The sequence below is a fragment of the Cuculus canorus genome, chromosome 1 (genome assembly GCF_017976375.1).
Source record: "Cuculus canorus isolate bCucCan1 chromosome 1, bCucCan1.pri, whole genome shotgun sequence".
NCBI classification, from domain to species: Eukaryota; Metazoa; Chordata; class Aves; order Cuculiformes; family Cuculidae; genus Cuculus; species Cuculus canorus.
In genome coordinates this window covers 68,581,467-68,609,404 of record NC_071401.1, presented here as the reverse complement: position 1 = coordinate 68,609,404, position 27,938 = coordinate 68,581,467, and the positions used below count along the sequence as shown (strand labels likewise).

Below are 27,938 nucleotides of genomic sequence, written 5' to 3'. Positions count from 1 at the left end.
TCAGGGAGAGAAGAGGTCAGTAAAACTGTATTTGTTCTTTTGTCCCTGTAAATAAGTGTTCAGCTGTGGGTCCAGTCTCATTTCTGTTAACGCCCATCACAAAATAACGGTTTCATATAACTGTAATTCAAGAAAAGGCTGCATCACCATTATTCCTTATTTCACCAGTGGAAAAATACAGAATTGTTTAATTTACTCAAGTTTTGCCCAGTTGCTGCTGCTTGACAGATGACTCAGAGGAACATTAATACAAAGCAGGTGATTATGTAGGAAACAGCATAAAAAAACCTAAAGAATGCATATTTCTGGAATACCACGAATGGAGGGAATCAGAGGACATTGCTCTTCACTGCACTCTCAAGAGGAAGTGAAGGCAAGAGTGCGAAAAGTAGGAGACAAATAAAAAGCAGCGAACTTTAAAGGTTGGTCAGATTTTGCTTTTTCTTTAGGACTATACAGGTTACAATATACTATGGAACAAGGTAAAATAGATATTTCAAGAAAACCTACTAACAATAGAGACAGAAAAAAATACACTGTGTTTCAGGGTATGAATGTATTATTCTCCTACCTTGTCTGCTAGGATGGCAAGAGTTCTTTCAAGGCCATTAGCTGATCTATCCTTAGCAGCTCTTGAGAGCCTTTCTGCATAGTAACTGACTTGTGTTTTCAGGGTGTTGATTTGTGCAACAATTTCCTTTGCTCTAACAATGTCCTGTGGGATGTATATTATAGACTGGGAACTTGTTGAAGTGCTGAAAAAGAAAGACTGATTTCAGGGGGGGGAAATTGATCTATAGGTACATATATCACAGCAGCATGCTGGGGAATTAATGGCAGACAACAAAAATTTACCTAAGATAGCAATCAACAGTGAAAGGCCAAGTGGGCAATTGCACAGCAGGAACATGACCCTAGAGCCTTCTCTGCCGTTACTGAAAGCATGCAGATTTAGTAGCCCCTTATGCCAAGGGGCTGTGGGCAGAGCTTGTATACCAGAGGGACAGTTTTGCCGAGGAGAATGTGGGTGATTTTGCCACGAGATATAGAACCACTGTTTGAAGAGACAGCTTGCCCCGCTTTCCTTACAACACAGACACTTCCCTGACATATGGTTTACAAACTTGTATCGTGATACAGCTACTAGCATGGCGAAAAGAAAACCTGCACTCCTTCCAACACAGAAATGCCACCCAGATCTATAATGCAAACACTGCGGTACTGACAGAAATTCCTTCTGCTAGTACATCCTTTCCTCAATGGCATCCTTGATTCAAGTTAGACCAACAAAAGCAATCTTATTGTATATAAAAAAAAGTCTATCTCCAGGCTAATCCAAGGACTCTGTCTGTGGGGTAGCTTCTGTTAACACGCTCTTACTATACCAAATGAGGGATACAGACTCTCCTTATTATAAACTCAGCTGTAACAACATAAAGCAATAGCAAATTATGGCCTTTTCCAAGCAGTAAGGGGATTTAACTATACCAATAAAACTTATCTTTATATTGGGATACTACAGCTCCACTAAGACTCCTTACTTGGCAGTGGAGGAGGAGATAGTTTATGTCCTCTAAGTTTAGATGTCTACAGAAGTTGCTTATCCAGTCCAAGACAGATGCTTGGACTCCTCTGTAACTCCCTGGACTCCCTCTGTAACTGCTGGAGAAAGAACAGCACTTCTAAAAGGTGGTTTAACCCTACCTGAGAAGAGCCATTCAGAAAAGCTGCCTTTTAGTTAAGAAAACTACTTTAAGCTGAAGTTGCGCGCTCAGTTAACTGTTTGGAACCAACCCACAACTATCCCTTTGGCAGGCAATATGCTGTTTTTTCCCCTCCCAGTAGGAAAGCTATAGTAAGATGAAGCTTTTACTTCAGCTCCAGCTGTGACAAGTGTGGTGCCCATTCATGATGTGGCATCAAGCATGAGGTGACATCAATTGTATATTATATTCATTTTTTTCCAGTTATGAATGGCTTCCACATAGTAACAGCACTGAAGAACCTATTGTTAGCACCACTCTCGGCACTATTCTATGGACACAGCTACTCTGGGAGACAACACAGAGAGCAGTTTCTTTTCCAGGCACAGCAAACTCAGATCACGACCTCTGAGGAGCACAAATTCCTCTGCTACCCCTAGAGCAATGCTGTTACTTTCTGCATTGTGTCTGTGAAATAAGACAGAAGTGTTGCATGGGGCACGCTTTAAAAATCATTGACACAAATACCAGTTCTTGTCCCTGAACTGATATTAAGGTGAGGGAGGAGCTTAATCCCAGTATCTGTCTGAGCTCCATTAGAAGAAAAGATGGGCACTTGTTTTCAAAGGATATTAATGCAGAAGTGATTCTTGAGAGTATCTTTATTTGTGTCCCTCTGGTCACCCATCTGAGTGGAGCAGAGAACAACCCCTCCTCAGTAGTGCCACACCATACAGCAAATAATTTCAGCTTTTAGGACTTTCCCTGTACATGATTTGCACTCTCTCTTGACCAGTGATCTCAGTGACAATTCCTCTGAGCAATTTCTTTCCACGACAGTGTGGTTAACATGCATAAAGATGTATTTGGCAGGAAAGGCCATGCAGTGTATCGAGATCTGATTTAGAACTATTACATTTTTAATCACAAACATTTGCTGGAATGATCACAGGGGCAAATTTATGGTGTAAAGTTCGCACATATTTACTTTCCAACCTGCAAGTGCTTTTTCAAATGAACAGCTCTCCTTCTACTATATCAGCAAACTGTAACACAGCCTTAAACTCAGTGAATTAGGGGGTTCAACCTTCAATATAAGTAATTTAGAGCAGAACTCTAGCGCTGTTGAACCATCAAGTAATATTTCCTTTTCATGCCACTGAACATCACAACACAAAAAAACCCAACCAAAAGTTAAGTGAAAATGTTTAAATGAAGGCATGGGTTACAAAAATATAAACCATGTCCAACTTATCACCACAAAGATTTTAAAATATGCAAAGTTATTCTAATTATCTTCTACCTCTGGCAGATCATTTCTCTGCCCAGGCAGTTTTCACTGGAAATAACAGAGGAAAAGATATAAAATTCTTGTGTTTTAGTCTTCAGCTTTCTAACTTCTTATGATCAAAGAGAGCCAGGAAGTTAGCTGTTCATTACAAACAAACATTGCAGATGAAATGAAATTCATTCACACATGTTCCACATAGCAGTTACAATTACTCAGAGCACAATTAGGGATGCCATGATGCATGACATTAAAAAGCCCTGTACACTTTAAAACACACCAGATCTTTGCCAAACAAAAGAAAGAAAAGAAAAACGAAACAGCCCAAAGAACAGAAACCCTCTCTAAGGAACTCTCAGAAACAGAAAACTCACCAACACTCCTCATAACTGCTAAAAAAACAAAAAAAAACCAAAATAAAATTAGCAGATTGTTAGCAAATACCAAAAGCAGAAAACAAAACAAAGAATGTTTGGGGAAATAACTTGAGTCATCTTTTCAACAAGGCAGGTACATAAACTTGTAAGCAAAAATCACAGATTGCCAGAGGCCGATGCGTTGTTCAAGGGAAATGTTGTGGATGCACCAAGCAGTTTTGCCAATGAAAGGAGAAACAACTGAACAATACCTATGTAACAGTGAAACTGAGGAGATGGATCTCAGTTCTACTATACTGGTTTTGATGATAACATAGAAGTCCTTAAAAAGAAAGTTATTCTTCATATTTTCAACCTATATTTTTCATGGACCCAGAAAGAACAGTTCTGTAAAGCTTAAAGTTAAAATACTGGAGAGAAATTAAGCTCTCTGATCAGCTTGGTGGGGGTTGGGGAGTGGGGAGATGACACAGGAACTTAGATATTGCAGGAGTGAGGCCCACTCCAGTCGCTAAGCTGATAGAAGTTTATTTCAGAAAGCAACAGTGGTTTCAAAAGAACAGGAAGGGTGAGCCTAGCATACTAGTGTTTCCAGGTTTACATTTCCTTTAGTCCCATCCTAGTACACTCTGTAAGTCAGAAATAATTACCCTAGGCATATTTTTGCACAAATCTTTTTATCAGTACGTATCTGACTGACGTTCACAGGATGCACTTCGCCACTGCCAAAATTAATTCTGCAGAGCCTAGTTCTCACGTCACTCCCTCCTCCCATCGGCTCCAAGTCCCACAAATCCTATCAAGGTCTCCTTTTCCCTGGCTACAAGGACTTCTTGTCCTGCTGCTCTCATTGTTCCTTAGATTCTCCATACTGCAGCAAAAGTAACACAGACCCAGGCAGCATTCGCTCCTCCTTGGAAGCTAGAGTGGTTGCCATGTAGGTCTCTCCCTTTAGTATATGGAACCTTCCCAACTTTTGCCCCTTCCTCTAGTACCTAGTGACCAGAGAGGTCACTAGACAGTCCCTGAAGACAAGACCACGGAGGTCAAGTATCCTGCCTGTAGAGCACAGTAAGGCAAGATTCAGTAGCTAATCTCTGCACAAACCTTGAGGCCATGCAGAAAAGCCTCCAGCGGTTGTCCCAGAACTAATCCCTACCTGCCAACAAGGAATTTGCCTATCAGGCACAGCTGTTCTGTACTAAAGAGAGTCCAGCAACAGGACCTTGAAGCTATGAGAGGCAAAAGTCTCCTGAAAGTAAAGGGGTTGAAAACGTGACATAGTGCAGCTGCAGAGGTTTCACAGACAAATTTCTAATCCACAAACAGGCAGAACCCAAATCCAACACCTAAATCAGCTAATCTAAATGAACCAATAATATTCTGGAAAATTAAGACTTGGCAAATATGAGAAAAGGCCTATCAGCAAACAAACAAATATGGTAATAAGGGGAAACTGTTCTCCCTCTCCTTCTTTGGGAAAAAAAAGCATAGAATAATCTCATTGTATAGTAGAACTATTGAATGAAGTGAAACAAAAACATAGAATGCAGTGATTTTCCAAATTACTGAGCACGGGCAAGGAGGAAAAGACAGTAACAGCTGACATAACAACATTTCTACTTACTGTTTCTTTGCTTCTTCAAATTTATGCAACTTTTTCCGCAAGCCACCTGATTTAAAGCCTTGACAATGAGCTGCTGGTGCTCCTATGGTGACTATGTCGTAATTCTGATCTGGGATGGACAAAAAGGACTTACAAATGAAAGGTTGTCATCTTTAATATGGACAAACAATTGTGGAAATAAAAAAACTACTTTGAACATAATTTTTCTAAAACTTTGTGACAGTGTTTTGAAGGACATGGAAACCCGTACTTCTGAGGTGAAAGAACCATACTTGACTGCAGGTCCTCTCTTTCTTAATCTAGAAGACTAGCAGTGAAAAAGAAGCCTTAATACTGGTCTTTGCAAAACTGGTCATTACTGGAATCCCTCACATTGATACATGAGAGAAGTATGTGTCCAGCGTTAGTTAAAATAAGGGAAAAATCTAGATTATTTATGAAGAAACAGGTTTCTTTATGTGAATAAACTGGTGTAATTACGCCTAACTGTTCATAATGGTTACAGAGAAAAAGTGCAGAAGCTTAAAAAAAAACAACAGTCAAAACCTTTGCTATTCTTCTACAATCCAAAATTACTGCAAAGGACACATCAGATCATTCCAATATATTTCCTAGTACAAAGGCTGACTTGTTTCACCTGGGGTACAGTGAACTCCAGAACCTAGTTTTGCCTCCTGTAGAATTGCAGTAATTGTAGTTACACCTCTTCTTTTGCTAGATTTGGAATCTGAGGAGAGAAGGTGCTAAAAAATCCCAAGTAGCACTAGTACTACAGAGCAGTATTTCATAGAAACTTGGCTACACAGCTGAGATTAAAACATGGAGAGAAAAGTAATAGAATAATGTGAATAAAGAGAGAATGAACCAAATACCTGATCCTCCATCATCTTGGACTCTCATTCTCTGTATATGTAAATTCGTAGGAACAAATTCCAATTTTTTATCAGCTTTCAAGCTACTGGCCTTAAATGAAGGACCTGAGAAATACAAGGGAAAAATAATCATAAAAGTCCTCTGCATCTGCTGAAATATTCAAGGAGCTTCTTTCAACTTATACTGCATGCTGAAAGTAAAGCAAGAAAAAAAAAAAGATATCTCTTTCTGTTCATAATTGTTCTTCACTTTCAGGATAAAACAAGAGAATTAATAAAGCAGACAAATATTCCCAGATCATTAGCAAATTCATAATAAATGTCAATAAACAAGAGAAATCCAAAAGTAGCGTTTTCTTTTTTATTCATCCAACTAAAACTTTGTAGCTTCCCACTTTCAGAGAGAAGCACTAACAATCACAGCTGAGAAACATCATGTTATTATGAAAAAAGAAATCACCTTTATACTGGTGCAGGTCAGTTAGATTTTCCTGGTAAGTTAAAATAATTGTTTGGTACTGAGTAACAATTTGTCGACGAAGGCTTTCCCAACAAGGAGACAGTTCTCCCAGTTCTTCTAGTTCACAAACCCTAGAGAAAAAAAGAAAAAAAAAAAAAAGAAAGAGGGGTTTTTAGCTTGATTTTTAATTTGATTAAGAACAAGTTTCACATTGCATCACTCTAGTACCATCCTCAGCTGACACATTCTCAATTCACTCCAGTCTAAACTAGTCACCAGACTGGGAATAGTTCCGAACATACATTCGTAAGCACAGATGTTGAGCCCCTCCCCAAGGTACACAGGCTCCTCACAGGCAGAACAGATCACGTTCTCCCCCAGGAGTCTCAAGTGTTGGTCAAAACCAAAGCTTCCCACTTTTCTGCAGGAGCTCTTAAACTACATGATCATTTGCAAGTGATGGATGCTGTCATCACGTCAGGAGACTTGGGACAACGAAGACATTTTTAGGCTACTCTACTGAACTTCAGTGGCACTCAAATTACATGGGAACTGTGACTGAGGTTAGGCAGGAGGTTAGCACCTATCTGACACTAGGTACAGGGAGTATCTGCACTGGCCAGGTATCTAAGCAACAGTGTTCAAGGCCAGGCAGGGAATGGATAAGAAGCGTTAGCACTAATAATGGTCTGGAGAGACAAAAGATGAGCCAATAAAACCTTCATCTGAGATTCTGGATTTTAAGCACTCGATTTTCACTGTAGGTGGAACAAAGGACAGCTGGATACTCCTAGATAAGACCACCAAAACTCCAGGCTTTCCCATTGCATCCCATTGCAGCCCAACTGCTAGGTATTCAGTCATGCCTGGCAATCCTGTATTAAACACTTTTCCTCAGTAGGGCTGCTGAGAAAATGTTCAGTGTGTTTCATGCCATGCTTATATTACTGTCTTCTTGTATTAAGACATTATTCAGAATAAAGGATGAAGGGAAAAAGCAAACATGTCAACACCAGACACAATCCGACAGCACATTACCCCAGAAAAGGTAGAACAATCATCTGTCAAAAGGATCCAGCAGTTCCTTTCACAGTTCTCTCAGTATCTCTAATCCACAACTTTAATCAATTGTCTGCATGTATAATAATTTAAGACAGCATTTCACAGAACAATTCCCACTCCACAGTATTTAGGATACTATCAACAGGAAGCAAATGTCCAAGAAAAAATACCAGATTGATTTGCCAATAGGCAACAGCGTAAACTATACTTATCAGGAGTGACTTGGAAAAAGACATTTCCAGTTTCACCTTGTAAAAACTGCTTCTGAATCAGATCCTATAATGATCACTTTGTCAAGCTCCCTGCTCAAAACAAACCACTGCATTTGAGCCCAGCTCTTCCTGAAGTAAATTCACAGCTTAACACTTCAGGTTTACTTGGTTGTCACACAGGGCTGAGACAGCAGGGAATGTGTACGCCGTAAGTAATTAGGTAGTGAATATATCCCCCGTGCTAGACGCCTCCCATCAAAGAGCTCTTGCCCAGGAGGGCGTTATGTAAGAGACAGCAGTTGTGATTATCCAAGGACATTTTAAAAGTCACCAGGATGTTAAGACAGAAGCAGCTGTGCTTGTCTAGGTGTCTGGTATCCCTCTAGGTTGCAGCACAGAGAATGGAGAAAAGGGCCCTTGGCCAAATCTGAGAGATCCTATGAATACTAAGTGTGATTGTGCTATTTCCCACACTGTAACAAAGTAGGGCACTAATTCAAACTGAACATGACTGAAATCCATTTTAAATAAAAATAATAATTCACTAGAAATATAAAAGCACTGATGGAAAAGAATTCTGCATGTCATTGAGGGTCACCTCAGCTGAACAGAGAGAAGGCAGTCTTTCTTGCTCATTACACAAAGGTTGTATTTACCTTTAAGCTACGCAATTCGGAGCATATAAAGTTTTATTAGCAAACACCTGGGCTGTTATTAACCTGCAACTGTATACGATATGCATTCACCAATCTCTATTTGGCAAGAACCTCTGAGCGGTCAAGTTTCAGAGCTAACACCTTAAGAAACTTCACTGACCACAGTCTTAGAGGTAGCTGCATCTTTTTACCTCATTCACTGTAAATTCTCCCTTATCTTGAAGTCCTAAAACTACATCCATCACAGATGGCACTGTATAGGTGAGCCTGTTAACTCTTTACAATGTTTTGACTGTATCTTGTAATGAATAGGTGCTTTTAATTGTACTGTGAGGAAAGGTGTAAAGAACTGAAAATATGAAACAAACTGTGGATAACCCATGTCTAAATGTGTAATAGCATATCCTAAGCCCCCTCCAACAAGGTTGCAGCAGGACAACTATGCAAGATACAGGATTTGTTCTCTAGAATTTAAACTCTCATTATTTCTACTAAGTGCACATCACTAAAAAAAAAAATCATAGAATGGTTTGGAAGGGGCCTTAAAGATCATCCAGTTCCAACTCCCCTGCCATGGGCAGGGACACCTCCCACTGGATCAGGTTGCTCAAAGCCTCAGCCAACCTGGCCTTGAACACCTCCAGGGAGAGGGCACCCATGACTCCCTTGGACAACCTATTCCAGTGCCTCATCATCCTCACAAGAAAAAAAATTCTTCCTCATCAAAATCTCAACAAAATTGCTCCTCATCAAAATCTCCTCTCTTTCAGCTAAACTCATTACTTCTTGTTCTATTGCGACACTCCCTGATAAAGAGCCCCTCCCCATCTTTCCTATAGGCCCTTTAAATACTGGAAGATCTCTATAAGGTCTCTGTGTAGCTGCCTCTTCTCCAGACTGAACAAGCCCAACTCTCTCAGCCTGTCCTCGTACGGGAAGGGCTCCAGCCCTCTGATCATCTTCGTGGCCCTTCTCTGGACTCACTCTAACTGATTCATGTCCGTCCTGTGCTCAGGAAACAAAACAGCAGCAAAAAAAATTTAAAAAATCAAAGCAAAATTTGGAAATTCAGATATGTCATGCATTACTTTTCTATACATTACAAAAATTCACTGCCTCCTTCTTAAGATATTTATCTTTTCAGCAAAATACCGGAAAAAATCATAGACTAATTCTGCCTGCTCGTATGAATTAACACATGATTTTCTTTCACAATACCCCAAATGAATTCAAATGTATTAATATAGGATACTGAGCCGACTACACAGTTTTAATTTTAGTTAAGGTCAGCCTTAACTAGGTCCCTAGGAGTGGATTCAAACACAGCCAAAATAAAACCCCAATACTCAGAAATACAGCTGAAAGTCTTTTACTATGTCAGTCCTAGCTTTTAGGAAAAAATGCAAACATTTATGTTTGCAAACCACAGCCTACAAATGTAGAGAAGTAAAATTCATAAATGCATACGTTGCCTGAAAGGGTCAACTGCTTCCAAAAGAAGCAAATGCAGAGTAAACCTACAAAATGCTTAACAGATTTCCTTCTCCCTCCCACCTCCTAAAATGAGAAAAAGTCCTGACTGTCCTAGAGTGCCTCATTTTACTTGCTTTTATTCTGTCTGTTTTCCTTTCAAAACTACTCTTCTGTCTCTTGAAGTCATCTCTTAACTCATTGAAAGGAGTCAGTACTCCTGTTATCTGTCTCCGCTTTGCTTTCATAGCACAGAAGTCAATTGACTATTTCAAAGTTCACCTTCAAAATGATTTTGATTTTTCTGCTCTGTCTGCTACCGTTAGTACTCTTTCCCCCTCAGCCGGTTTCTGTGTTGTCTCTGTTCCCTTCTCAAAATTCTCAGAAGCTGCATTTATCACTCTTTCATTTATGCTGTCTCATCTACCCAGACTACTCCTCACCTATGAAACATTGAGATGTTTCATTTTTAATTCAACTTCATTTTTCTCTTTATATTAAAAATAAACCATGTTTCAAAAAAGTGTACTGAAGAATATAAATGATTATATCCATGAAAAGGTAAGGTATTCTAACATGCTGTTCCTAATGCAGTCATACGTCTGTGGAATAATACATTCTGTGGCTCTATCAACACTTTTGTGAGAGGAACAAATAACCCCTAAGAGCAGAGAACAGCAGTATGATAATGATACTATGTGTTCACTCTACCAACAACTCTCTCCCACCATAAACTCTGTATGTCCATGTTACCATATACTCAAGCCCAAACTCTATACTCTGACATAAAATCTTACTCACTTGAACTATAGTCAGCAAGGTGCTGCTTCTACAATTTTTTCTTCGGTGCCTCTGTGCATTAATGCAGAGATAGGAGGTCCGACACACAAAAAAAATGAGACTGTACCTGTAACTGTTTAACAAATTAAGAAAATCACCTATGATGACCTTCAAAACAGTTCCCTTCTGAGTTGGCACACAGCTGCATACGATGCTGCCACCATTCAAAGCAATTCCACAGTTCTTTTCCTGAAGTTTCGCCATTGTTTTTCTTATTTTCTACTGACAAAAAAAGGGTTCCTCTGAGCACCCATTTGATTTCTGGGATCTCTTCATCATAAGCCTCAATAAATAATTGAAAATCTTCTGTCATGAATTTCTTCAGTTTCACAAGAAATTTGATGTGAAGTCGCTGTTCGCTCTTGCACATGGACATTTTTTGACCAAGGGTAAGAAAAGATCTATATTTGAACACACGTCTGCTTGTACTGAGTGAAGCGACCAAGCTCAGCCTTATCTCACTGTGACAAGTTAGAACATGTTCTATAACCATCTCTTTGCCTCTCCTCTCCAACTCATGTTTTCTGAGCTACAGGGTTAGTCTCATTTTTTTCGTGTTGGACCTCATATTCCCTGGTAACTCGGTAGCAGCCACATCAGTGCTGTATTTATTGCACATGCAAACTGGTCCAAACTGACCTTGCAGCATCTTCTTCTAGAAGCAGCTTCACAAATTGCCTTGGGATGTGTAGCGACAGGACACTCTCAGCCATCTGCTCCAAAATTCTCAAGTGGTTTCCATCAGTGGTTGGAAAGCGATACATTCGGCAAATGGCACCACCAAACACTAAAGAATTAAAATAACGTTATTTTAGCATAAGGGCTTGAGTTAAAAGTGCACAAATTCTCTCCTTTTTTAAAGCAAAAGGCTTCAATTCGATAATGTGTGATCATATACTGCTGTAAAGATCTAGTTAAACCAGGCATCAGTGGAGTTTTTCCAAGAATGGTCATTCTGCAATGACCATTCTCTCAGCATGTGCAGGAAAAAACTAAAGATGATTTAAAACACTGGAAAGGAAAAAAAATACATATTCAAGTTTTGAACTATTTTTTTTTATGTACTGGGCATTTTCTTCTCATACAATAATTTGCTGGAAAACTAATCTTGAATAATTTTTTTTTTTTTTAAAAAGCCATTGCTTTCCTCTGTCCCTCCCCTCACCTCTCAATGACTGTTTTGGAGTGGACTAGCAAATCACATGGAAAATGTTATACCACAGTTACGCTAATACCAAAGTTTGCTTCTGCTTCTTTTACTATACAGTTGATAAAATAAAATATGCAGAAGACAAAATAAGTTCTTGTATGACCCTTAGAGGGCTGCTCAATCAGCAGCCTGTTCCTTTTCAAATGAAACATCTGCTTAACCACCCTGGGGCCACAGACAGAAAAGAGATGAGCTTTTAATGACACCTAAAGCTTACTCGTGACAGCCCATAGCAGCTTACCAGATTTCAGTAGTGCGTCTTTCCGTAATGAAGCATATTTGGATCTGATTCCTAATGATTCTGTCAAACTTTCATCAACCGGCAACACAGTCTAAACAAAAAGAAACAACGCAAATAGTGAAGAACAAATCAGTGCTAGCACAACCTGCAGTGATGATCCCTATTATACAGATGTGAAAGGAATATTCAACACAATGCATGTTTAAAATAAATATTTTACTATATTTTTATACAGTGTTTACTATGGACAAAAAAAATACCAAAGGCTGAAATAACAAATCCAAATAAACTCTCCAATCTAACCATTCTTATTTACTTCCAGTTCAAAATGCACAGTTCAAAATGCTGGAAAAATTTACATCCAGATATTCAACTAACTTAGGTTAGCACAGCTCCAAAGCTGTGTCAACTACAGGTCTGGCTGGATACAAAGTGATACTAATCCACATTGTGGCTGTGATACACAAATAGAGTGCAATTATCCTGAGGATATTCAGAACACAAGGTTTACAGAATTACACGTCTAGGCTGAGAAAGCACTATAAATATCTGCTTTCAGACAAATATATGGGAATCACAAAAAAAGAATAATCACTACTCAAGTAAGCTGCTCAGGTTTATTAAAATCTTTTAAGATATTACTTTTTAAAAAGTTGCTTCTGAAAATTCTGGCAATTCTCCGAGTGTCCCCAACACAGCTTTGCTTGATGCCATCTTTCAGTTTACAGGTGTTCATATGAAACTGGTTATCAAGGCATCAAGTGCACCAACGTGCAGTACCGCAAGCTTATTCTGATAAAGAGCATGAACACTTGAATGTGCTTAATCATTGTAAACTAAAATTTTCACCAAGACTTTTAACCTGAAACCTTAATTAGCACCCAGACCTCTGCAAAATACAAAACTGCTTCACCACCATTGAGGCTGCTTTTTATGGTATTTTGAAATTGTAAAGCACTTAGTCAATACAATCCCCTGGGAAACTGCCCCTGGGGACAAGGGAGCAGAAGAGAGCTGGTATATCTTTAAGGACGCTTCCCATAGAGCAAGTGCACACAATCCCCAGGTATAAGAAATCAGGAAAGTGAGGCAAGACACCAGCAGGGCTGAGTTGAGACTTGACAGTCAAATTAAAGGGCAAGAAGGAAACGCACAGGCAGTGGAAGCAGGGCAATGTTAGGTTTACAGTTGGACTCAATGATCTTAAAGGTCTTTTCCAACCTAAATGATCCTGTGATTCTACTAATACCAAGGTGGACAGGAAAGTTGACAGTAGATCTCAATTTATTTCAATACTACAAATCAACCCGTATCCTTCTGAAGCCCATACAAAGCTCATACTCACCCTTCCATTAATTGTGTCAGGTGACCTTGTCACTGGAGGCCTTTGGTCAGTTTTTTCCTCCATTTGCCATCCAATAACTGTAATGTTACCTACACGGTCACTTTCAGCCGACCTGCAACAAATACTCTGCGTTGAGATTTTTTTGGAGGTGGACCTGTTTATCAACAAGGGAACACTTATAAAAGGCTATTAATCTTCAAAATTAACGAACATATTAAATAGGAAGCTTTTCAACTTAATTTCACGCATTTTTATAATGCAGTATTCCAAAAGAAATATGCTCCCCACATTCTGCGGGGGACACTGTACAGACCTCCTAATTGAAGGGAACCTAAAACCATGCATGTGCTTCAATACTTCTGTAAAACCAGAAAGAGTTCAGATTTCACAAATAGGCAGCTTAAATTCTGAACATTAACAGGGAACAAATAATTGGAAGTACGTGCATGTGTGTTTGAATGAAACCAAACTTTCTCACTCTCAATCAGAAGCCTGCTACTTGCAAACTGCTACCGGTACACTTTGATAAAAGTGGACTAAACAGAAGTAGCACATCCCAAATCTTCCAGTTGACAGGGAAGTCAGTTGAAGTCACAAGTTTGGAGACTAATTACATCTTATGCTTCTGCAAACAGACTGTTTAGATTGGGAAAACTGGACACCTGACATTCCAGAGAGAAAAGCCGACGCTACAAAGAAGGATCCTGACAAGAAGTGGTCTACAGAAGAAGGTGGTGAAGATTCTCAATGGAGGAACAATCATTGAGGTGGAGGAAGATCCTGGAGATCAGGGAGTTGTGTGGAAACAAATGCCACGGATCCCCAGGGACCTGGCCGCTAACAACAGCCTAGGAGCTGTGCAGCACAAACTGACACAACTTTCATGTTCCCAGCCCAGTAGCCATCTCCTTGCTGGGGAGGGAAGCTGACACCATATGAAAATATGACTGAAGGGGGAGAGAGAGAGAAGGGGAGAGAGAGAGAAAGAGAGAGAGAGAGAGAGAGAGAAAGAGAGAGAAAGAGAGAGAGAAAAAGAGAGAGAAAGAGAGAGAGAGATACTGAGAAGTGGGGTAAAAGCTCTCATCTGGCTGTTTTTTAAATATATACTAGAAGCCAGGTCTACCATGGCTGTCATTTATTCTGTCTCACCCATGACACACAGTAATTTTGGCAGAGGCTTTATATCATTGTTTTAAGGTAGATTCTAAATGGTGTTTTAAGACTTATTTACATGTGAAAATATGCTGGGATAACTAGGACAAAAAAAAGTCTCTGGAACTGACAAAAGTGGGGAGGCAAAAGTAACAAGCAAACAAGACAACTACAAGAAAAATTCAAGTATCCAAATCATGCAGCATGTTTATAAACATTGCTCAGCATTCAACTTATATACCTGAGGGGTAACATGACAATGAGAAGACATGTATGTGTTCACACACTTTGATAATCAGAATACACTTGATATCAAAACAAGATAATAAAGTCAATTTTCAACTCAGTCAAGATAGAATAAACCTAACAGAATAACCATGTCTAGCATACAATCATAAAACTCCCATCATCATATTTCTCCTCTTTTTCACTTCCCTCAAAACACTAGCACCTTCATACCTATGATAAATTAGGCTATTTCATCCATTATCAATATCATACTTATGGTGTCTTTTCTGACTTATTTCCCTCATCTGCTCCTCTCTGTGAAATCATTTTAGCTTTTTCCTTACAACACACTGTGGAAATGACAAAAGCCTTATCCACCTATTTTCTTAACACGGAAAGCTTTTCCCATGTTTTTAGTTGTGTTTGGGCTAAGAAATTTCTGCAAGTTTATCACAGTCACTGTTTCTCGTGCTGATTATGCTGATACTTAAAACACCATCTTCCTCAGTCTCTCTGATTATGCTTCCACCCCTTCAACCAACTTCCCGTTGCCTTCACCGACAGGGATGCTTGTCCTGCTTTCAACACATACTACTACAATATGCATTTAAACATCACAGCTCTCTTTGCTGAACCTCACTTTGCCTTCTTCATTATTTTCCAACTCTGTACTTAACTTTACCCCGCACTGGCTTTCAAGAGTGTGGTTTGATTCCTTCTACCTAAAGGATTTGCAGTAGACTCTCATACTCTTTTTCATCCCCTCCCCAAGTCACGTTTCTTCCTCAAAAGTTTCCAATATGAATTAAGGTAGAAAATTACATCAATCAATGTTGTTGTAATGTTACTCGTCCTACTCCTAGTGCATTATATCGACAAATACAGTATTTAGCAACAAATGCAGAATTCAGCAACAGGTAGGTGTTGAAATAGTAAATAGAGCTTAGATTTATCTAAGCCAAAGTATTCCAAACAGCTGAGATAACCCCCTGTTTCAATGGGTTTTATCCTCCCCATCACAGGCTCTATATATCAGCACAGGTAAAAATACTCTATTTTACCACTCTCCACAGACACATACACTGAGATGATAGGATGAAATGCACAAAAATCAAATTTGTCTTGACAATACTTTCTTTTGTTGTAGAATTAGAACCAATGTCTAACATTATTCACCGTGTTGGAAATGACTTGTTGTACATCTTTTAATAATCATGCAGTAGAAAATAGTTTTTCCTTAATAGTAGCCTGGAACTAAAATAAAAACCAATCAACCAAAAGGTTTTCATCACATCTTAAACATCCCTTCAAGAATTAGGAATTAATTCCTAAATGGAGGAGAATATTACAAACCTTAGTGTTAAGTGCAACCTGTGATTCTTCTCCTGAAGAAGTTCTTTTACAGTGAACATCCCAGAACCCAACAAATACATCTGAAAGAAGATGAGTACCAGAATTGTAATTATTTACCTTTACAAAGCCTTAATGAAGGCTTTGTGCACAGCATTAAAGCCCAAAATACTATTATTACACACAGAAGTGTGAGAATAGAACTACAATCACATATGCCCATACTTGACTAATTAAAATCCTTTAAAATGTGATAAATTCAGTAATTTATCAAAAATACTTTTTCTAACAGAGGGTAATAAGCTTTTTTCTTTCTCTAGAATCTGAGCGGAGGCACCTCAGTATCTACAAGCTTAGGGCGAGCAATACAGGAACAGCGAAAGCGATGGGGCTCTGACTAGGGCAGCACTTCTAGTCCCACTCTGACCCAAACCTGGCTCCTCCTGAGGAACTTACCTCCTTCAGAGGTATTCTTTTTTCCCCTGGGCCTCCTCATGAAACACTGGACAGAGAGGGAAAGCCCTGCTGCCTCTAAGGAAGCCATGGAAAAGCAGACAACGTGGGGTCTGAAGCAGCATTCTGGCCAATAGTCTGAGAATAAATGGCCTGAGCTGCCCACAGATCCAAGGAGTTACACGGGAGATGGGCACTTAAAACTTTTTTCCTTAAGGGAATAAATTTGAGACCTGAATAAAATCACTAAGGGTTTAAGGCAGGGTGATTTCTGGAATTTAGCAACTCTGTTCAAAAGGACTTTTACATGATGGGCCAAACATTTTGGCACAGATTAGAGGCCTCAGATAGGGGTGCTGGATCCCAGTCATTGTCAGCGAAGGGATCCACAACATATCAGAACAAAAGATGGGACCTCTTAATTTAAATCAGGAGTTCCCAAACGTTGCAGACAAGCCTTATTTGAGAAAACTGGCAGTGCTCCTCACACTGCCAAGTCCATGTCATGGCATTTGTCCCTCCTTTCTCTACCTATCTGCTTTCTCTAGGATCAATGCTTCTGCCTTTTTGCTTTCTTCCACAGAAGTTACCAGCTTGATCTCCTTGACTCGTCTCCGTGCTCCACAATGACTGGGAAAGTAACATAATAAAGAAAACTTACTGTTCCCTGAGATCTATCTTTGACGTCATACACGGAGAGTTTGATTTGTGTCATTTGATTGATAAGAGAGTCTTGAAAAAAGGCAATGCTGCTTAGAAAGATGGGATTATTTGTTCCCTGTAATCATAAACAAAAAAGGCAAAAATTAACACTGCGTTAGAAAGAAATGCTTCTTGTGTTGGCTTCAATTCTAAATCTAATCCAGGCGCACCTCACCACTTACCTCAATAATTTCTGTCTGTGCATGCTTTGTCCAGAATGCCTGAGGAGGTGTAGTTACACTCACTGCTACAAAACTATTTGGTTTTCGATCTAGCGATGGAGTTAGCAGCTCACTGCAAGCTTTAGGTATGCAAGAGAGAAATAAATTTAGATCCAGGATCTTTTTCATATAGCTGTAAGACTATATTTTTATAAAAGCATATTATATACCCTGAGCAATAAAGCCACAAAGGGCCTAATATTCATTCTACTGTCATACCATAAAGGCAGACATCATTCACCTTTGTGCACGCAAAGAGTAACGTGCAATCAAACCAGCCTTGCTTCAAGCTGTAGAGCTGTAATTTAAACTTTTTCTCTTCTAACCACCTGCTTATCCATCCCCCTGGCACAGCTCATTATTAGAAAAACACACAAGCACAGGTTTCCCTCTGGGAATCTCGTAAGTATAGCTGCATTTGATTTGAAGTCACGCTCCATTAAGCCCATTACCAAATGGCATTTTGCCATGGAGAACCAATACAAAGTGCTTGAACATTGGTCAAGCAGCACTACTATGAGTTGAACTAGCTTATAATTATAAAAGGACAGTAATTTATTTCTTCCAAAATGTAACTGTGAGTTTAACCCCTGGGAAGGGTCTATGGCAAATAGGAAACAATGATGAAAAATTTCAGTGAGTGACTCTACGCAATTGCATTAAACTTCAGAGCCAAGTTCTGTTTAGCTAGATATGGGTAACTACAGCATGGTCTGATTCTGCTTCAGCTAGATGCAGAACGTTAATTCCAAAACTTATCTGGGCAAGCAAAATGTTCCAATGTACACTAAACAGCTTGGTAGTCCTAGATATTTTTAATTTATCTGAAAATATTTGAAGTACTTTATTCAGCCATAAGGAGTTTCTAGGTTATTATTCAGAACATAATTACATACATCTCAAAAAATTTTCACATTTTTCATGTCAAGTAAACTGTTGAAAGCATAACCTGTCAAACATTAGTCCACTATTAAGCCAAGAAAACCATGCTACAGTAGAAAATGTAGACTGAATTTTCATGAAGAAAATATTTTTCACTTATTATTCAAGTGAGGTCACCAGCTTCTTGTCCAAATTTAACCATCCCAGAAATTAGGTCACTTCTGCATCTCACATCATCATTTGACAGCAAAGACCACAGGAAACAAAGTATGTGCAATACTTGGTAACTCTTAGAAAATATTATGAACCAGAATGCTGTTTCCAGCAAATCTTCAATTTATCCGAAGACCTTAACTACTGTTATACTGAGATTGAGGACAGTTTCACTGTATTTTCACATAATCAAAATAAACATGTAAAAATACCATTCACATAGTAAACATTTAAGATTTTATAGGACAAATGTGTTTATTATAGACTTTTAAAACCATCACTGCCACATCACTGCTGGTTGCTCACCAAAAGATACTGCACAGGCTGCAAGAAAACTGTACCACATGCATCTCCACAAAAATTAAAGTTCCAATACTTACTATATGAGAGGCACTTCAAAATCAACAATTAAAACCCCACACGCATACATAATAGCATGTATCATCAAAATTAGCGTACAAATCACTAAGCCTACCTAGACTGAACTCTAAAATCGGCTCATCTGGATCTTGAATGTTTCCTGTAAATCAGAAAAATTAACACAAGATTAGTCAAATGTTCCTGTCATGTGAAACTCTTCCTGAAGTTGCAGTCATATAAAGAAAGAAATTAAATTTTACATTAAAAAATAATATTTTTAATTCAAGAGACATGACTAGTATTTAAAATATTTAATAGCTAATCTTTGCTATCTAAAAATGATTTGAAAAACTTGTGATGATCTCATTTTACAAAACATGTTAAAATATGTGAAACTGTATGAAAGATTATATGCAATGTGGGAATATGAAATATCTAGTCTCAGTAGAAAACAAGAGGATTAAAGTTACTGAGTGTATGAGCCGCTATTAACTCCAAATTATTAAATCAGATACGTCTCCTCTGTGATCAGTGAACAGGGAGAAGTTTGAAAGTACCTGCCTCACTAATCAAACAAAGCTCCTGGGGAGTTACAATCCTAATTTACTCACCATGAAAGCTGACGGAGATAAATCTCAGTTCCCTGAACTCTTCTTAAAATTTCATACAATGTCAAACAAGGAGACTGCCAAGGCTCTTCCTAGACCTTGACATTCTTTGGCATTTTCTCCCCATTGCTTATTTGTGACTGATAAACATAACTGCACAAAATTTAGTTTAATTTCTTTTTTTTTCCCCTTCCCTCTCCAAATTTTATGTTTTGTCTATTTAAAAAATGGCAAGCTTAAGATTGTGTAATATTTTAATATAATTCCTTTATCTCATTCCCTGTAGATACCCAGACACATCTAAATCTTCTAGTAATTAAAAGAAGAAAACTCCAATGTTAGTACAAGGTAGATTCTGAAAGTTGTTGATGTGAAGGTACATACCTGCTAGAGAAAGACCTAGCATGTCAGAGGTGACATCAATGGTGGAGGCCCGTTGCACGGTGCGGGATTTTGCACCATGGCGGGGACTGTGTTCTCTTGCTGTCATTTTGTCATGAAGAACCCTTCTTTTCTTGCTGCTTGGCTTTACTGATGTTTGCTTATGGAGTAGCACAGCGCAGCAGGTTGTCTCCAATTGCTATTCCTCTAACATTACCACGCTAAGCAATAAAGACAGCAAAAACAAACACCAAATTTTTAGATCACTATCAGCTACTGTTCTTTTTAACAGCAGCAAACTCAGTGCCATAAAATTGCCCCAGGACATTCAAATAAAATGCTCAAGGCAGATCCAGTGCACAGTAACTCAATTTGCATGAACCGTACATCTGTAGCACTTTACTGCAAATTGTTGAAGAATGTACCGCATGCAAGAAAGGCTCTTCTGTCAGAGGAGCGGGTTGAGAGAGACTCGTTAAGAGACCAGCTGCTCTTCTCCTTTGTCTAAGCTATTAAACCCTCCTTAATGAAGTTTCCTGGTTTTCATAATCCCTGGGGAGCACAAGTAAATTCGTCAGATGGGGCCTTTGTCTGCAGAGGTAGGACAAGGGATAAGGACAAAGGGACAACGGATTGGCAGAATGCAGAACAAAAGGGCAGGAAACGTTGTTACTGCCGGCACACTGTGTTGTTTCAAGATCTAGTGCCATGAGAAAGAGATATTAAAAACTATAAACAAAACCTAGTGGGCCAGAGTGATGCTGAAATTCTGGGATGGTGATGGAAAGAAAAAGCAAAAGGGGACGCTTGCTGATAGGGCACATGGCAGTGTCTGTGCTTTTCCTTCACCATACACGTCATTCATCTACAGAGATCCATGACAGATGTTCTTCCCCTCACAATGCCTATACAGTGAAATGTTACAGTAGAAAAGAAACACACAGCCTACAGAAAATTTGGTTACATTGTTAAATGTGGTTTGGCTGATAAATTCTGATGTTCCTTCCGTCAGCCACGTTAGCACTTTTGTATTCGTTTCATCCTATTTTATACTATTATGACAAACTCCATTCATTTAGGAAGTGAGATTAGGACTAAAATCTGATAAACCTGAAAGGCAGTAATATAGTGACTAATATCTTCATGGCAGCCCCTCATTAATTTTACAAAACATTTGAACTATGTTGCATAATGGGAACAAATTTTTTTTCTTTTTGAGGTTGACAGACCTAACAACAGGCAAGATATATTCTAATTAAATAAAACACCTAGCTTTTACTTGCATTTTAAATAGGCATTTTAAAACCGCCCAAAGGCCTCCAAAAGAGCATTCAACCTGCCCAACCTAAGTCTCTAAATTTAACTAGTCAGTATCTCCCTCTGGAGGATTCTTTTAGAATTTTCCCTCTCTCCACTCATTTTTTTTACCTGGCACTCGTTCACTGGACATCCAAAATACAAGATACAAGCTAAGCATCTAAGACAACTCAACTGAACACAGCCCTGGCCAACTACATGAGCCTAGAAATGAGATTTTAAATTGAAAGCTTATTCTAGGGAGGAAGGAATTTGGGCCATGTTCAGCAGATGAGCCAGTCGGTTGTCACTCAGAATAATTTGCCTTGATGATTCAACTCTGGTTTATACAATATAATGTCATAAGTCAATTCTGAATAAGAAAAAGGGGAATTCTTGAGCGGAAAAAGCAGAAATTGAGAGCTCTGAATATCCCATCTACCAAAGTTTTGAAATTCATAGACAGCATACAAAACAAACAGCTTATAGATATAATTTATGACAGCCAAAAATTAAAGCAGGCAGTTTCCCAATTCATATGGAATCACGGAATAGTGGTGGTTGGGAGGGATCTCTGGAGTTCATCCAATCCACTCCCCCTGCTTGTAAGCAGGTCAGCTACAGCAAGACATTCAAGACTGTGTCCAGTTGGTTTCGGACAAGAATGGACCTCTCTGGCCAACCTGGCTGTGCCAAAGTTTGATCAATCACAGTAAAAAAAGCTTTGTTTTTCTTCCTTTTTTTTTGTTTTAATTAAGGTGCAAGTCGTTAAGTGGCTAGTGAACCACCACTCTTTCCTGAATAGTACTGAATGTCCTCAGATTTGGTCAAATAAAACTTCCATCAAAATTCTTTGCCGGTTTCCAAGTCTTTCTATTCTCCTATTTCCCCACTCCTCTTCTTTCAGCAATAGGTTTTCCTTGGTTTGTTCTTTACATAACGTGACATTTAATGGTTCCTAAGTCCATTAAATCGAACTGTCTAATGAAACAGAACACCTACAAAATGTGTTTGCAGAGAATTAAGACAGGATGCCATAGACTCCTCCCAAAATCCTGCAAATACCTTCTTAGATAATAATTAACATGTTCACATAAGTACAGATCAGACAGTAGTTAGGTTAAAGAGTCCAGTTGTTTTTCATCTAAAAATCTCTGTATTGATGACATGCTTAAAATGGGTCAATCTTTGAGAAGATAAAATATGGTCAGGTATTTTCTTTATTTTGATACTATTTATATTTAAATATTTTAGAGCATAATAATTTTCCAAGGCTAAGTTCTCAATGATTCATTTAAATTGCAGTATTACTTTCTCGCCTAATGATACATTTTTAATTTACTTACACTAATCATACTTACAGAGTGCTCTTCTCCTCATGTGTGAAAGGATTTTGCATATCATAACATCAGTTAAGTCCACATCTAAAAAATTAACAAACTAATCAGCATAAACAATCAAGCTTCTTATATAGCATAAATCACAACCTATGGGCAGGTAAAACTCTCAGATTAACTCTAATTTTATCTTTATCTCATTTGCTGCAGATAATCAGGCATGTAAATCTTCTAATAATAGAAAGAGGAGGCTGAGGGGGGACTTATCGCTCTTTACAGCTCCCTGAAAGGAGGTTGTAACGACGTGGGTGTTGGTCTTCTCCTAAGTAACAAGTGATAGGATGAGAGGAAATGGCCTCAAGTTGTGCCAGAGGAGGTTCAGATTGGATATTAGGGAAAATGGTCTTTACTGAAAGAGTGGTGAAGCACTGGAACAGGCTGCCCAGGGAAGTGGTGGAGTCATCATCCCTGGAGATGTTAAAAAAGCATGTAGATGTGACAGTTTGTGACATGGTTTAGGAGGCATGGTGGTGTGGGGCTGACAGTTGGACTTGATGATCTTAAAGGCCTTTTCCAATCCTAATGATCTATGATTCTCTCACATTAAAGTTTACTGACAACAGGAAAATAGTATGGTCTGCTGCTCTTCTCCCAGCACTAGTAATCGCCATCGCCAGTCAGAGGACAAAGAAATAAGCTTATGCCAAAAAAAGACTGACTTGATGTCAGCATTTGGTGAGTGGGTAGAACAGCTGTAAAAAACATACAGTAACATGTTTACTGAAAGGCTTGGTGCTATTAAGAAAAAGGAACGTATATGATATGTTGACTATGAGACAGCATTTGTTACTAGGCTTGTTTTTGTATAGTTAAGCTTCTAAAAGTTTGCTGTTTGGAAGATACAAGCACCAGGAGACAGGAGAAGAGATCCTATGTCAAAACACAGACGTTCAAATTATTATGTGAGGTAGGCTTCTATGAACAGCTAACAAAAAAACATTCAGGAAAAATGAATTATTTTTAAATGCTATAGGTTAACTGAAGGTTTGTATCTCCTAGTCATACTATCTTATTCAAGCACATTTGCATTAATAGGGTATGTCTCTTAAGACCTCCTATGTATGCCAGAACACAACAAATGGGACAGGGAAGTCCAGTCTGAGCCTTTTTATTTAATCGCCAGCCCTACCAACTAATCAAAACTGCTTAAGAACATAGGTATGAGCTCTTAGGACTTATGGAAAGGGTTTTATTTCACCTAAACTGCAGAGGAGGCAGGTATCTGATCTTGACTCAGTGCCCAGGTTCTCACATTCAACAGTGAGACACAAGCAATTCCAGAGAATGAGTCACCATTTTCCAAGGTAGGTGGGATGAATCACCCCATGAAGACATCTCTCTCTAATTATAAAAAGGATTTAGATGACTCTATCCACTGCACAACCTGACAGACCCAAACAACAGGGGCTCTGATCACTCTCTTGAATTACAACTATTTCAACAATTACAACTTTATCATCATATTTTTGATAAAAATCAATGGAGGTAGGACTCCTCCCAAATTAAAGGTAGTATTAACACAACAGATAGTTTCCTCACATGGTACCAAAGACTGCTGCCACTCCTGCAGCCAGCGATCCCAAAGGCTGATGTGATTCCTGTCCAAGCAAACCTTATTCTGAAGATGGCATGACGTATCTACACATAGCCTTTGCCTTCGCCCTTACCAATACTGCAGACAGTGGATGTTGGCAATCTGCACAGCTTTGCATTTCATGAAGTTTTGTTGCAAGCCCACTTCAGTTGTGGCTTCAACAAAAGTATGAAAAAACATTGTTGACCCCCAATACCAGTAATGCTCATTTCCACTGTGCAGAAAAGGCTTCTGAACAAGACTCCCTCCCATTATGTGAATATTTATTTGCTGCTCTATTAGCACAAAAGCATACAACCGGAAGAAAAGACTATCACTGGATGCCACTTCGGGCCTGCCACCTTCAGTCCTGGCAGTTGGCTGCAGGAAGCAAATGCCACTCTGCTCAGCTGCATGTTCATTCAGGTCTCACATACCTGAAGCTTGAAACTTTCAGATATCTGGTCACTCTGACTGCCTGCAAGATCTCAAGGAAAACCCAGGATCATCTCAGTTCCAGCTGATGACTTGTTGTACAACTACAAACTAATATTCTCCTTATCTTCACAACTGTTCTGGCAGTGTTCTCTTCTTGCAAAAAAACACCTCTCCTATCAAACTACCCCTTGTGTTAGGTGAGATCTAACCTTCTTTCACTCTAACACCTGCTTTTTTTGATGCTCATTACACAACTTTAAGAAAGAGGATTTTTCCAATTCACACATCAATAGGCAAGAGAAAGAAGCTACTCTAGTTGTAGACCAAATCAAAATCTACTTTGAGACTCTACTTTTCTACAGCAAAGGTGCTCTGGAATTGTGTCATTTGACTGGGTAAAGAGGCATGCCAAAGCAGAAAATGCAACAGCAGCAAAAGGCTAAATGTTACCGATACATCTACATGAAGAGAACACCAGAGAAAGGCAGCGTGACAGCTTCTTTAATGCTTTAAAAAAATGGGGATGCAGTCCTCTTGAATGTTTCCCATTACCTCCAAAAGGGAGTGAAAAAGTAGTTGTGAGGTATCTACTGAACCTCCTCTGAACCTTACAAATTAGGGTAGATCCTCCTGAACAATCAGTTTCAGAACATCAAGAGGGCTCCTTCAGCCAACTGCATTCTTCACTTAACATCTTAGTAAAAAGCTTCTCTGCCTGATAATGTTTTAGCAACACACATAAAAAATGGAAATGAATACTGCCTGAAACAGTATTTTGGATCTGCAACATGGCCAGGTTTCCAGCTAAGGTTAAAATGCCAGACTAAGCTAAGTTATGACTGTTGCCTTCTATGCAAGAGCACCATCTCAAGTATAACTAGCATACAGGTTTTGTATTGTTTTTTACCTCCAACCATAGAAAACCTTGGTAGGGAAACAAGATTAGGCATGCGGGTTCAAGATCAATGTTCCAACAATTTCAGCATCCAATCTCCAACAGCTGTTTCAAAGAAGAGGTAAGGAACTTTATTAACCATGCTTCAGTGTCTGAGGTGAAGGTCTGGATCAACCCCGTTACTCATGGCTGCAGAAGCAACCAAGAATAGAACATCAGCTCAAAGGACAGCAGCTCCTAGCAAAAGCCTGCTAAGACTGATACTGATTAAGAGCTGGGTTTTTTTACAGTATCACAAACACTTTGCTCTTCTGTCTCATTTAATGACAGACTGAATGTCCTGAATCTCATACAGATCACAATAACAGGAAAAGTCAGAGACATGAACTTGACACATTGAGTCAGTCTTCCTTACAGCCAAATTTGTGGGGGCAGCGACACAGACCATGTCTACTGCAGATTCATAGGCTGACAACAGAGTTTCACGCCACTCACTCCATGAGGTAAAAGAAAGCAAGCAGTGCAAGCATCCAATATGGACTTTTGCCTCCCACTGAAATTAGTTGCTCAACAAAAACATAATCGTCAGGTGCTAGTCTGTCAGCTCCATAAAGAGGCTGTACTTCATACTCTCAGTGTACTCCTCAGGTCTAGGTTTCCCTCACAAGCTGCTTCAATGTCGCCCTCTCCCACCGACCAGAATCTTTACTACTAAGGACAAAAAAATAAGTTTGCCCTCAAGAGTCTTCTTATCACTCTCTGGAGCTCTCCTGAGTATTCTGAGCAAGTGGATGACCTCAGTAAGAACAGGGGAAAGTCTTCCACAAGAAAATGAAATAAACCACCACAAGGCACAATGAATGTGTTTGTACAGCACAGAAATCCCCAAATGCAACCTTTCAGTGGTATTTAGATAAAAGGCCATTTCAGTAGCAGAAAGTAGTTTTCTATCTCTTTGCTTTCCTGCCCACCCTCTCCCACCTACTTACATATAAATCTCTAAGCAGCAAACTTTCTTCTTGATTCTTCCCCTGCTATGAACTTCATCAAACTCAATTAATCTAAAGACCTAATTTTACGTCTTTAATATATTTGAGTATTTTTAATAGAAAACTGCAATTTAGGCCACTTAGTTCTTTGTGCAAATTAAGATTATTAGTCTACATTCACAACTGACATACAATTAGTATTCTTAACTTAGTGAGATATCATTTTGATTTCACTTGTCATGACACCACTTCTATTTTTTCAGTACTTCTTCTATAAGCACAAAAATATGCACACCCACAGGTGGAAGTGAACATTTGTAACACACGTTTGCTAATTAAAAAGAAAAGAGCACAGCTCTGTTTCACTTTGCAGCTTTTATCAAGATGAGCACAGCACAATGTCATGGAAAATGACGATTCTTGCTACAGAGCAGTTTGAAGTCCAACCCTCTCAGCCTCCTCCATTGTTTTACGAACAGAAACTGGAACAGCTTACAAATGATCTTTACCCTCTTCACAAGAAATGTGCACTGTATGTTGTGGTGAAGCTTCCTGTGCACGAGATGACTTCTCAAGACCCAGGGTTCTCATCCTACAGATGTGGAAAAGCCCATGAGAATGGGGGACGTATTTTCTGTTGAGGAGTTTGCACTAGAAATACATTTCTGAATTTGATGGTCTTTTGGACTCCCTCCTAAAGTCTGCCTCTTCTAAACTGGGCTTTCTCTATAACCATGGTGCTCACAATGCAGAAACAGCATTGCTTTCATTGGAAAAAAACAAAGCTTTTAACCCTTTCTCCAAATTCCTCCTGCTGCAGGAAAGGTTGGGGAGGGAAACAAAGGCCAAAAAAAAAAGCCCACAACCTCTTAACAGCTTATGACCTAAAACAGAGATGAACCAGACATACCTTTACATTTGATGAAGAATTCATACTCCTGTGGATTACAGATGGATGGCAGTAAAATATTCTCCAACATACAGGCAAACAAGACGGGGGATTACAAAAGACACAGGGGAATGGATAAAAGCACTGAAACTGGATCTGTACTCAGAAGTTTTGGTCAAGCTTGGATTACAACAACAGAGGGAACTCTCTGACCCATCTGCCCATAACACTCATCTGCTTCAGCTAAGACTAACATAGCACTAATTAAAGCTGGTGTATTCTCACCAAAACAACACAGGAATCACAGGCTACTGTTAGCATTGTCCTCTATGTGTTTGACAGGATCTCACATTCTACTTCCAAACTACTGTGCAACAGGACAGAGCTCTAGGATTACAGTCTAAACATTTGTTTACTTTCCTGACACTATGTTTTCCCATGTGGAACGAATGGTCAGAGGCACACCAGAAAAATCTCCCCAAAATCTCTTCATTTTTATGTGGCCTTGCTCTGACTTGCAGTGATTCCTATACTTACTGTTTAAAATG

General features: G+C 39.1%; 1 protein-coding gene across 12 annotated transcripts in view; it reads right to left on the bottom strand.

Moving 5' to 3' along the window:
• The window catches only part of INPP4A (inositol polyphosphate-4-phosphatase type I A), a 131,397-nt gene that overhangs the window by 31,318 nt on the left and 72,141 nt on the right, over positions 1-27,938 (bottom strand). For 8 of the 12 annotated variants that reach the window (XM_054056807.1, XM_054056822.1, XM_054056803.1 and 5 more), the window contains 14 exons: positions 22,571-22,633; positions 19,917-20,134; positions 19,040-19,084; positions 17,431-17,549; positions 17,208-17,324; positions 16,097-16,176; positions 13,364-13,517; positions 12,019-12,109; positions 11,207-11,354; positions 6,328-6,458; positions 5,868-5,972; positions 4,996-5,104; positions 3,366-3,383; positions 572-755 (listed from right to left, as the gene is read on the bottom strand). In XM_054056807.1, the coding sequence (XP_053912782.1) occupies positions 572-755; positions 3,366-3,383; positions 4,996-5,104; positions 5,868-5,972; positions 6,328-6,458; positions 11,207-11,354; positions 12,019-12,109; positions 13,364-13,517; positions 16,097-16,176; positions 17,208-17,324; positions 17,431-17,549; positions 19,040-19,084; positions 19,917-20,022 (1,407 nt within the window). In that variant the 5' untranslated portion in view covers positions 20,023-20,134; positions 22,571-22,633. The remainder of the gene's footprint in view (positions 1-571; positions 756-3,365; positions 3,384-4,995; positions 5,105-5,867; positions 5,973-6,327; positions 6,459-11,206; positions 11,355-12,018; positions 12,110-13,363; positions 13,518-16,096; positions 16,177-17,207; positions 17,325-17,430; positions 17,550-19,039; positions 19,085-19,916; positions 20,135-22,570; positions 22,634-27,938) is intronic. The other 4 variants (XM_009557933.2, XM_054056848.1, XM_054056851.1 and 1 more) reach the window with 4 other exon arrangements.